The 12750-nt window shown below is 44.7% G+C and overlaps 1 protein-coding gene across 3 annotated transcripts in view; it reads right to left on the bottom strand.

Moving 5' to 3' along the window:
• The window catches only part of OPA3 (outer mitochondrial membrane lipid metabolism regulator OPA3), a 55053-nt gene extending 42760 nt beyond the window's left edge, over positions 1-12293 (bottom strand). Inside the window, exon 1 of one of the 3 annotated variants that reach the window (XM_057493393.1) lies at positions 11478-12293. In XM_057493393.1, coding sequence (XP_057349376.1) covers positions 11478-11619 — 142 coding nt within the window. In that variant the 5' untranslated portion in view covers positions 11620-12293. The remainder of the gene's footprint in view (positions 1-11477) is intronic. The other 2 variants (XM_057493394.1, XM_036886045.2) reach the window with 2 other exon arrangements.
• Between the last annotated feature and the right edge of the window lie 457 nt (positions 12294-12750).

Here is a 12750-nt window from a genome sequence, read left to right as displayed (position 1 = left end):
TTCTTTCCTGCTTCATTTTTTCTTTATTACCACTGCTAACCTTAAAAATAAAGCTGTCAGTTATTTTATTAGCAGCAAAATGGTCTTATTCAGAACTAGCACAGAACTGCAGTTTGGAATAAGCTATGGCAAAACCACATGTATGTCCTGGAAAACAAAGGAGAAGATGCTCTTTTCCAGAAGAAAGGGGAAGAGTTGGGGGACTGTACTAAGCATAAGGTCCACTGGAGGAAACGGGAGTTCCATGTGTTATGGCAGCTCATTGGCTGAGTTGTAACAGTCCTTCATTGGCTGGGCTATTACCTGTCTGTTGCTGGGGGAGGCAGAAACTCTTCCCTCTTGCTACTGGGTTGTAAAGTAACCAAAATAGTAGAGCGGCAAGGTGTCCTCTTCCTGTGGGGTCTGCAACTGACCAGGAGTGGTGGGCATGGGTGCTCCCCCTGCAGGCCTGACATGTCAGTGAAGTTTCCCTTTATCAATTTTCACACCACCTAACAGCATATATTTCACTTTCTTTTTTATGGTGAGTCTCCTATCAGGAGACTCTCAACTCTACAAGGGCGGCGGACACTCTCTTTTCAAACAGCTGTATCCTGGGCACCTGGCAAGTAGTAGGCATTCAGTAAATATTTTTTAATGAACAAAGAAAAGAAGAAAGACCATCAGGCAGGCAAGCAGGTAGGCAGGGATGGGAAACATTTACTTTTCATCACATTCCCTTTTGTATCATCTGAGTTTTTCTATCATGTGTATTATTACTGATCATAATGGAATTAAATTAGAAATCAATAATATGAAATCTAAAAAAGTCCCAATATTTGGAAATTAGACAACACACTTCTAAATAATCCATGCATTGAAGAAGAAATCACAGGAGAAACTAGAAAATTTACAGAACTGAATGACAATGAAGACACAACATATCAAATTTTGCTGAATACATCTAAAGTAGTACATAAGATAAATTTATATTTAAATGCATATATAAAAGAAGAGAGTTAAAATAAAATAAAATAAATACATATGTAAAATAAATAAATAAAATAAAAAGAAGAGAGTTTAAAAACAATAATATAAGATTCTATCTTACTAAAAAAGAGCAAGTTAAACCCAAAATAAATAGGATAAAACAATAAGGGTAAGAGCAGAAATAAGTGAGATAGAAAATAAACAAATAAGAGGAAATAAAAAAGCCAAAAGGTGATTCTTTGAAACATATATTGATAAAGAATATCAAGAACAGCAGGACTAATGATCAAGAATAAAGAAAAAATATATATAAATTAACCAGAATGAAAGAGGAGACACCATTATAGAGCCTACAAATACTAAAAGGACACCAAAGGAATATTATGAAAAACTTTATACCAAATAAATTCAATAACTTTTATGAAATGACATATACTTTGAAAAACATAACTTACTAAAATTAAGACAAATAAATAGAAAATCTGAATAGCCCTATAACTACTAAGGAAATGGAATCTGTTATTAAAAACCTTCCCTTAAAGAAAACTACAAGCCTAGATGGACATTTATATCAAATATTTAAGGAAGAAACAATTCCAATATTATACAAAACCTTGCAGAAAATAGAGAATGAGGGAACATTTTCCCAATTGTTTTATGAAGGTGGCAAAATCATTGTATTAAGACATGTCGAAGATGTTCCAAGAAAATAAAATTACAGTATATGTCACTCATGACCTCAGATTTAAAAATCTTTATAAAAATATTAGCAAATCATGAACAGCAATATGTAAAATGGATAATACACCATGACCAAGTGGCACTTATCCAGGAATACAAGATTGATTTAAAATTCTCTTAAAAATCGGTAATTTTAATTCACGGTAGTAATAGAATTGCAGGAGCCAGACTCCAAGATGGCATCCAATAGTCTGTCTCCCGGTATTTACAGCCCTGTATAGTCTCTTCCCACATTACCCTAGGGTTGATCTGTATGAACAATAGATAACAGCGAAAAGTGATAGTATGTCACTTCCAAAGTTACCTTATAAAGACCATGACTCTTCAGTCTTGGTCACTTTCACTCCTGGTAAACCCTTTTTGGAGGAAGCCAGCTGCCAGGTCATGAGTGGCCTAAAAAGAGGTCCATGTGAAGAGCAACTGAGTTCTCTGGCCAACAGCCAGTAAAGAACTGAGATCTCTACTAAGAACCACATTAGTGAGTGATTTCGGAAGCAGACCCTCCAATACCAGGCAAGCCTTCTGTTTGAAAGACTGATCCTAAAGAAGCCACTCCTGAATTTTGGGTTCTCAGGAATTATGTGACATAATAAATGTTCGTTTATCATCACATGAAAAAGTACTCAGCATTGCCACTCGCCAGGGAAAAACTAAGAGTTGCTGTCTTGCCTGATGGTTTCAGCCCCGTGGAAGTTTACTATGGACTCAGTGAGACTGAGAAATAAAAATGGAACGTTCTTGGGGTAAAAGGGTTTATACTCGGCTTTATTCTCCCAGGTCCTGGGTGAATAAACCCATAGGTTGAGCATTAGAATCATGTCTGCACCCAGCAGTCTGCAGGTCTGTCTGTAATCCACCTCTGTCTCTACCTCCCCCCAGAGCACTGGGTAGAGCTCTTTATATAGTGACTCAATCACTAATAGCTTATTGCCTATGGGTGTGGAAGTGTTAGCCTAGTAGTAGGTGAATTACATCATCAAGTAGTTTAGGGTCAGGTGAGTATCCTGGCCATGAGAACTTCCATTTCCCCTACAGTTGCCGTTTTACACCAACTGAAATAGCTAAAATTAAACTATGAAAACACTAAATATTGGCAAGGATGTGGAGCAACTAGACCCACAATGGAAAACTCTTTGGTAGTTTCCTATACAATTAAGAATACCTTTATTTTTACCATGTAACCCAGAAATTTTGCTCCTAAGTATTTGCCCAAAATAAGTGAAAACACACACCCACATAGAGACTTGCACAAGAATGTTCACAGCAGCTTTACTAGTAATAACCCAAAAAACTGGCAACCCAGATGTCCATCCTTAAGAGAGTAAATAAAAAAACAGCATATTTACATACTAGAATAAAAGAATACACACTAAAAGCAGTAAAAGACATGAACTACATGCAGCAACAAGGAAATACCTTAAAATATGTGACCAAAAGTTAGAATAAAGTTCATACTTCATGATTCCACTTATATGAAGTTTATCAGCAGGTGAAATGGATCTAGAGTGTGATAAGTCACAAAGGGTGACAGAAAAAGGAAGGAAGGAATTTCCCGGGGTAATGGAAATGTTCTATATCTTGTAAGTGCTTACACAGATATATGCATTTATCAATACTCACTAAACTATACACTTTACATCTGTATGCTGCATTGTACAGATGTTGTACTTCAATAGAGAATATGCAAAAAAATTAATATTAATAACTAAATGTAAGAGGAGGAGTTTGAGAAACCAAGGGGCTTGATTTCTTATTCTGTGTTGCTTCAGGAAACCTGCTTCTTCCTCTGAGGTATTTCCCCACTCATAAAGCCAAGATGACCCTGTAAACTCCCTAATAAGGAGGTTAATATCATTTGTTGAGATCACAGAAGACCCAACAAAGAAAAACCATTATCACCTATTAAGAAGCCCTGTCTCCCCATCCGGGGGCCAAAGGACTTAACCCCGCCCCTCACACTGGCCAATCAGAGCACTGCACTCCCTGGGCCACAAATTGGTTCAATGATGAGGTGTGACCTGAGCTGGACCACTGAGATTCAGCCTGGAAATCTGGGTAGTACTGGGAAGGAGGACCCCTCGGTGACCTGGAGGCTGTTAACTAATACTCTCAAACGTGAGCTCCGTGAGAACAGGGCGTTTCTTGTGTTTTGCTGACTACTGAGTTAGTCATACTCCTAGAACAGTTTCTGGCACACAGCAGGCACAAAGCAAAGATTTGTTGAATGGGTGAATTGTGCAGCCCCTTAATAGATTGAAGCATGTCCTTGTCCCAGAATATAATCCCACCTCTACTCCCTGCCCAGAGCTGGAGAGATCACCTGACTTAGTCCAGATGGCATTTGGGAATTTAAGAGGTACAAGAGAAGCAGCTAGCAGAGAGGTTAAGAGATGACTGTGCTCTGGAGACTGGTCGTCCTGGGTTCAAGTCCTGGGGCTATTTGCTGTTTAATATTGGGCAAGTTTCTCAACCTCTCTGCATCTCCACTTCCTCTTTTCAAAATGGGGATTATGGCCCTTGTTTTGCAGGGATGTTGGTGCATTCAAGTCCTGTGCCTAAATTGATGTCAGGTTACTTAACAGCTCTGCTCAGTTTCTTCATCTGTTAAAGTAATGTTAATGATGGTAATCTACCTCATGGGGTATGGTGAGAACAAATCAGTAAGTGTAAAGACTATAACAGCCTTAATGTTTACCATTATTAATGCTACTTTATGTTATTTTTTACTGCCTTATCACCAACATCCACTCATGCTATTAGAGTCTAGAAGTGATATTTACTACCCTGACCTCCCCTTTAGCAGTGGGTGGTATATGACTCAATTCTGGCCAGTTGGCATTGAGGGGTGATTCCTGAAAGCTTCTGGTAAAATATTTTTTTCTCCTCCAAGATTTGCCTTTATCTCCCTGAGTCCTTCCATCCCCCATACATATACACACACACACGCACACAAAGTCCCTCTCTTTGGGTACTTGCAGTATAAAGACATGATGTCTGGAGCCCCAGCAGTCCCCTTTGAGGCCTTAAGAAGAGTTACTGTCTGAACACAGAGATGGTTGAGCCAGAAAAAAATCTTCAGGTACCTAATGACATTCCTAAGCCATCAAACCAACCACAGAGTCACCTTTCTCCACCAACAATGAACATTTTTTAAATTTAAGTTTGATAAAGATTTACTGGCTGAGTTTTAATCTCAGATGAGTATAAACTGATCTGTACCTTGCTTCACAATAAGCATATAACACTTCCATAAGTTTAGTAGATCCCTCCAAAAAACTTTGAAGGAAAAAGCCCCTAAAACCCAGAAGTAAAATTTGATTAATTTTTAAAAGAAAAGACATAAAAATGGCAACATACTCAGCACACAGTTTGGCACACTGGCCCTCAGTAGAGGGTAGCTGCTGTGGCTGTATGCTCGTCAAAGGCAGAACCAGAGGACAGCTTAGGAAAGAGGGGAGGCAGGGAGGTCCGAGGACATCACCGGCTATACGCAGGCTCAGGGGTCTGAGGTGGGACCAGCTAGAGCCCAGAGAGCAGGAAGAGCGAGGAAGCCAAGAAGCTGGAAGTGGGGAGAAGACCCCAGTTAGGAACAGGAGCACATCCTAGGGGCCCGAGACATTGCGGGCCTCTAAGGAATTGACCACGGAGTCTCAAGAAGGGGTGGACAAGGTGTTTGTTTGAGGCAACAGGAGGAAAATACGAGAACTCATGGTTATGTTTTGTTTTGAAGTAGGAGGGAAGGGAAGGGAGAGGAAGGAAAAGGAAAGAAAGGAAGAAGAGAAGGGGAGGGGAAGGAGAAGAAACTAAGCTCTCCTAGGCGTACAGACCCCGAGGTCCTCTGCAGAGATGGCCTCCGGCGCTTCCCAGGGTACCCGACCAGGATGCCCAAAGGGCGACGACGGCGCCCTCTTGTGTCCATTTAGCATACTGCGGCCCAGGCTAACATTCCTCAGGAGAGTCTCAGGTTGCAAATCAACCAGCCCCGATATCAGGGCTTCTTAAAACAACCACTGCGCAGAAACCACCGGTTGAAGATTTAACAATGCGAGCATAAGCCAATTCCAACAAACGTCTCTGCATATGAAGGTGGGGACTGAAAAATAAGCAGTGGGACTGAAGGCGGGCGAGGCACACTTCTCTCATTTGGATCTCTGTGCCTTAGGTCTTTGCCAGCTGTGATAGCTGTACACAGAGAATGTCAAAACGAGACTCTCACAGAGGGTTACACCAAGAGTTTTCAAATGCATTTAACAATGCCTGTATATGAAAACATTTTTAGGGAGAGCAAAAATATTTGGGGGGCCATGGACACATTAAACAAAAATCTTATTTTTAAAATTATAATTTCATCCCTTCCAATTTTTGAATGTGTTCAAATGCACATAATATATTCACAGCATTATATGTCAGCACTATACACGACTGCTAAGTAACTATATAAATACACACACACACACTCTCTCTCTCTCTCTCTCTCTCTCTCTCTCCAGGGGAGAATGCTCAAAATGTTTCCTTAGTAAGAGAGCATAAGAAACACATTTGGAGGTCACCAGTAGTGGCCTGGCTGTCCTGTAACATAACTGATGTGGTGCTCTGGAGATTATAATTAGACTCCAGGGAAGTGATTTTCAAACGCTCATGCACAGGTTCATGTAACTCAGGAGAATGTTAAAAATATCCAGCATTTCCTTCCCCAGGTGGATCCAATCAGGACCTGCAGGTGGCACTCCTGGACAGCTGAGGAGAGTGGGTTTTGTAAAAGTGGTCCCCTGCCTAGCTTTCTCACAGACAGGAGACAGGATATATTCACACACAGGACACATTTAGCTTCTGGACAATAATACCCACATATGCTAAGAACAGATTCTACATGTGCCCCTAGTACTAACAACCAGATACATATGCTCTAGGCCAGGCCTTAATATCCACTGCCTCCTGGATCCTCACAAGAATCCTGAGAGGTGAGTTCTATCATTACCCTCATTTGATAAATAGGGAAATGGAGGCTCAGGGAGGTCAAGCTGCTTGCCCAAAGTCACACAGCTAGTAAGTGGTGCCGAAATTCAAACCCGAGAGTGTCTACTCTGGGGTGGACTGCCTTTGGGGACCCTCCGTATCAGGCCCTGTGCGGCCCCCTCCCACACTCACTTTGGTCTGTGCGAGAGCTGCTTTGACCGATAACATGTGGTGGAAATGACACTGCAGTTCCGGGCCTTGCCCTTCAACTGCCTGCAGCTTCTGCTTTTTTCCCTCATGGAAATCTGGCTTTTGGGAGCCATGAGCAACCGTGCAAGAAGTTCAGCCACTTTGCTGGAGAGACCACACGGAGAAGAGAGGTCCCGGGACAGTACTGAGGCACAGAGAGGGAACTGGTCATTCCAGCGACCCAGTCGAGCCTCCTCATGACTTCAGGCCTCTGGCTGAAACCCCATGAAACATCACCAAGTAAGACTGACAGAGGAATTGTCCAGTTGAACCCAGTCAAGCCACAAAATTGTGGGAGAAAATAAACCAGTGACTGTTCTAAGCCACTCAAGCTCTGGGTCAGATTGCTATGTAGCAACAGAAAACTGAAACAAACTCCAAGCCCTAATTTGTAAGAATGACCACAGGAGCTAAAGTCTTCTGAAAAATTTCTCCCGGCAATCTGAAACAATTATGTGGCATACTGGTTTCCCATTGCTTCTGTAACAAATGACCGTGAACATAATGGCTTAAAATAGCATAAATGTATCTATAGTTTCCAGAAGTCGGTCAGGAGTCAGAAACAGGTCTCACCAGGCCAAACTCAAGGTGTCAGCTGGGGAGAGCCCCTTTGCAGAGGCTCTAGGGCAGAATCCATTTCCTTGCCTTTTCCAGTGTCTACGGGCCGCTTTCATTTTCGGCTAGGGGCTCCCAATCTACCTTCAGGGCCAATCGGATGGCATCTTCAAATGGGTCCTTTCCTGTCTTCCTCTTTCATTTATAAGAACCCTTGTGATTACATTGGGCTCATCTGGATAATCCAGGATACTCTCTGTAATCCCAAATCCTTGATTTAACCACAGGTGTAAAGTCCCCTTTGTCTCCAAGTTCATACAGTGATAGGTTCCTGGAATCAGGGTGTGGACATCCTCAGGGGCCTCTACTCTGCCCACCATGAATAGTAAACTAGAAAAATGGCCAGCAGACTCTAAAGGAAGAAGTAGCAATGACCTGGAATTGTCCCACTGCCCAGATATCCCGCAGCTCCCCCAGACGCGTCAGCAGTGTACTTTGCAAAAGTGGCCCTGGCCTGCGTGTTATCACTAACCCCTTGTATTTTTTTCTCCCTCAGAAATCTTGGTTTAAAAAGATCTCTTCCTCCCCAACATTGTGCATCCTGGATGATTTATGCTTCTCATGATTCATGCATTTTCTGTTCTTCCCTCAGGCAGACACACCTACTGCTCCAGCCTCTACTCTGAGAAGACCAACAGCCAAGCTTACCCTGCTGAGTCGGAAGAACCTCAGCCAAAGGCACAGATGTGGGATGTGCTGGTCAGCTCGGGAGGCCCAACGGGGGAGAACGCACAGCCGCTATCGGCTCTGCGAAATTCCAATAGCACAGGCTGAGGTCCAGGGCAAAGGGCAATCAGCAGCGTGAAGACAACACCACAGTTTAAAAAGTGTAAGTATAATACGTCACTGCACACCAATATCTAAAAGCATCTCCAATGAAACCTGCTCCTGCTCCTTTCTGTCCAGCCTGCCCCTCCTCCACTCTGCCATGTCACACCCACTTCATGGGAAATCCTGCCTGGTGCTACCCTCCAAACAATCTTCTGGTTATTCATTATTAAAGGGAAAAGGAAAGGTTCTTTTAGTGGTCCCACCTAACCAAGGGATCCAAGTTACCATCACAAATGACGGAACAAACAGCCATGAGCCCCCCGAGGTGATGTCCTGGGGACACCATCACATCTGTGGAGTTCCTGCCAAGGATGCTCAATGTGAATCAAATCAGAGGAAGCGATCAGAAAATTCCAGACTGTGGGACACTACAGGACAACTGGCTTGTACTCTTCCAAATGTCAATGTCATGAATAACAAGAAAGGACAGGGATCCTGTTATAGAGCAGGATCAGTAAACCTTTTTCTGTAAAGGGCCATAGAGTAAATATGTTAAAGTGAAGACAAAACAAATTTGTCAAAGGACAGTAACTGATGAACTAGGTGGTGAAGGTTATATAACTGGTAACTATACCATTCTTTAAACTGTTCTGAGGGTTTGATGTTTTAAAAAGAAGTTGGGAGGAAAATATCTCCCAAAATCTGACCCCTCCTCCCCACTCACCTCCCACCTAGACCACTGTAATCACCTTCTACCTGCATCCACCCTCGCCTTATGATTGCCAAAAGGATCCAGTGAGTCCCACCCTCTCAGAGTAAAGCCAAGGCATTTGCAGTGGCCCACGGGCCCTGCTTGATCTGTGCCTTTCCACTATCGGTTTCCCCTCTGCCTTCAGTCTCTACTCAGTCTCTTTGCTGGGCCACACTGGCCTTCCTGCTGTTCATCACCTCAGGGCCCTTACATGTGCAGAACCTTTGGGCTAGAATGCTCTTCGCAAGATGCCTGCACTGCCCGCTCCCTCCTCTCCTCATATTTTCAGCAAGGTCTCCCAGATTACCCTATCTAAACTTACAACCTCACCCCAACACCCCTCCTTCTGCATCCCCAATGTTTTCTCCACAGCAGTTACTGCTAATATACTTCATATTTTAAGTATTTATGTCATTGGCTAGCTGGGTCCCTGACCTCCCTGCAGTGTAGGGTTCCTGAGGACAAGAATTTTGCATTTCTTCTCTGCACAAGAGCCCCAACTCAGTGCCACACACTGACTTAACATTGTCTATCTACTTCTCACAATGTAAGTATCATTTATGCCAAAAATGTATATGCACAAAATGGGAATAATAACAGTGTCTTTCTCATAATAATTTGTGAGAATTTAATGCTAGAAGGCCTGTGAAGTGCTTAGCACACTGCTTGGCACAAGTGAGTGCCCACTAAATATTGCTATTATATAATGCCCACTGTACTGAAGAGGAAACTGAAACTCAGAGGGGTTAAGTGACCTGTCCTAAGCCACCCCGCTGGGAAGGCCTGGGGCTCAAACTGGAACCCATGTCCATTTGACTCAAGAAGCCACTTTCAAAACCACAATGCTAAGACAGAACAGCGTTTGGAAGAAAGGCAGTGGCAGCCAGCTCTGGGAATGCAGAGGGTAGGATTTAAGGCCTGCCTCTGGCACAAACTCCATGTATGGTCCCAGCAATTCACTTCTGCTCTCAAAGCCTGTTTGCTCATCCGTAAACTGAGGAAGCCATTTCCCCATGGGGAAAAAGAGTGTGAAGGCCAAATGAGATAGCTGATATGAGAACACTTTGCTAACTGAAACCCTACTTCTCCATTCTAAGATCTACACTCTGGGAGAGGCCTCACCAAACACCAAAGAACCAGGAATTCCAGGCCCTGGTAAAGCAATCCCCTTAACCATCTGGCCTTTGCCCATGCCCCTTCCTCTCCCTCAACATTACCCCTGTTCCCATATCCTCTGGTGATATTCTCCTCACCTTTCAGGTTCTAGCCCAGAGTTCTCCTCTGCCAGGAAGCCCTCCTTGAACCCCATGCCAATTCAGGCATCCAGTGGGCTCCCCCAACCCAACTCTGCCCATTCTGGGTCATCACTCCTGCAGGATGGGTCTCTCCCCACTGGACTGTTAGCTCCTTGAGGGCACTGCCTGGGGCTGGCTTGATAGCTGCTGTTTCACCATAATTGCCTAGCACAAGGCCATGCACAGAGCAGATGCTCAGAAAATATCAACTAAATGAGTAATGTATGCTTGAATGTATTAATGGTAGTTCGCTGACCCAGCAAATTACATTAAATTTCTTTATTTTATGTTCCCACAAGCCTATAACACACAGATCATCTTTTTAAAGTAGCTTATATTTTGAGCGTTTACTATGCCCCTCATATCTCAGTTCAGGTGGCCATCCTCTAGACAGCCTTTCTGACCCCAAGCATCTGGATCAGAGGCCTCTCTGAGCTCTGGAATTCCCACCACTCTGGGTTGACATGACGGATCATGAGTATGTCTCCCAGTGCCCAACAGTAAGCCAGCACGGTCTGTCTACTGAACGAAATGGACGAACAAATACGGTTAATGAACAGACGGATGAATATCCACTCCGGTCACAATCACTCCTTTGCCAGATTCGCAGACCACGTCCCCAGACTCTAGATTTCGCCCCCGAGCCACGTCCGTAACCCAGAACTATTTCCTGGAGTTAAATTGGGGCAAACCGATGTCTTAAACGTACATGTCCCAGAAGGGGAGAGAAATGAAGCACAAAGTGGAGTTTTGGAAGCGAAGCCGCCCAAGGATGGCCAAAAGACCGCGGCGGTTCTGTCCTCGGCCCCGCCCCTACCCCCGGTACTGGAATATCCCGCCCAAATTACTCACGTCCCCAGCACTATTGGCTCGCCTGCACATCAGTCGTCAGCATTCTCTTCTCCTATTGGCTAGCATTTCTAAAACGGGTGCGGGCCGTGCGCCAGCCCTCACCCAAGCCAGTTCTATTGGGCTATCTGCATGCCCCTCTCCCAGAAGCTCTCCATATTGGCTTCTGGACTTTGCCGGTTCGGGCTGTGATTGGTCGTGAACAGAAGCCCATCCCTTGAGCAACCACCTGAGAGGGGTTAGAGAATGGAAAGGTTGAAGGGACGTAGGGTCAGACTCACGCTGAGCCGGCGGGAGGCAGACATAGGTCTTGAAGAACTCGCTTCGACGGGCGGCTTCCTTAATGCGGTTGGCAAGCGGCTTGCTGACCTGCCGGATGCCCAGGTATAGCAGCTTCGCCATAGGGAACGCGCCCACCACCATCTTTGCGGTTGCACGGGGCACGCGCAACCTCGCTGACAGGGCGGGGCGCCTCGAACATGCCCTCCCCCCTGTGCGTGCGCGCACTCGGAGGGGAAAACTGCAGGGGCGCTCCCTAACGTCACCGCGTCGACGCTGGCTCCCCGACGTCCGTCGCTGAATATGCAAATGAAGCGGAAGTGAGGCACGCAGAGGGCGGTGCGGTTAAACGGCTGTGCTGGAGAGCGTGGTTAGATTCCCACGCCCGCCTCCACTGATGTCACCGCGCTCCTTCGTGACGTCACGTACCTAGGTGGCTTCTTCGCCCAAGGCTTTTAATTAGTCCTAATTAGGACTAATCAGTCCCAAATACACCTTACGCCGCCCGTTTAGCGCTCTCACTGGGAATAAGAAGAAACTGGGCATGTAGCCATATAGACTTGGGGTGGGATCCCAGCTCCACTGTTTACATGCTGGGTGATACTAGGCAGGTGACTTAACCTCTCTGGTTATCCATATTCCTGTCCACAAAATGGGAATCATAATAGCAACTTACCTTGTTGGGTAGTTGTGGGGCTTGCATGTGAATCTTAAATGTAAAAACATAGTTAACCATGTTAAATGCTTAGAATGGTGCCAGTCACATACTAAACACTCCATAAACAGACCTAATACTAAGACCTATACAGGTGTTAGTAGTAGTATTGCTTACTCCAGCGTGAGGGTGCATTTCATCTCCAGAAGCAGCTAATCCAACACTTTGCCAAGTAACTTACAAGTTGAGACCCAGAGAGGGGGCAGGGAGCTGGCACAAGGTCTCTCAGCCAGCATCTTGGCTATTAAAATCATACCCGTTCTCAAGCATCCCCACTTCCTCCACTGGGGGCTGAGGTCCCGAGGGAGATGGCTCAAGAAGGAGTTTAAGGACATGTCCCAGACTGTACTCCTTTACCCAGTGGGGAGCAAAATCATATAAACAAGGTCAGGAAGGGGTTGAGAGAAATTCCTGGGTGATGAAGTGCTGATGGGTAATAGAGATTCTAGGAGAACCCGAGGGAGAAGGGAAGACAGAGGAACAAGAGTTGTGGTGTGTAGGAGGAAACAACCATTTGGGACGCAGTCAGGATACATGGGCTTTCCTCACTGACTCCCTGA

Source organism: Manis pentadactyla, chromosome 15 (assembly GCF_030020395.1).
Source record: "Manis pentadactyla isolate mManPen7 chromosome 15, mManPen7.hap1, whole genome shotgun sequence".
Classification (NCBI taxonomy): domain Eukaryota; kingdom Metazoa; phylum Chordata; class Mammalia; order Pholidota; family Manidae; genus Manis; species Manis pentadactyla.
This window is presented reverse-complemented; position numbering and strand designations above follow the sequence as displayed.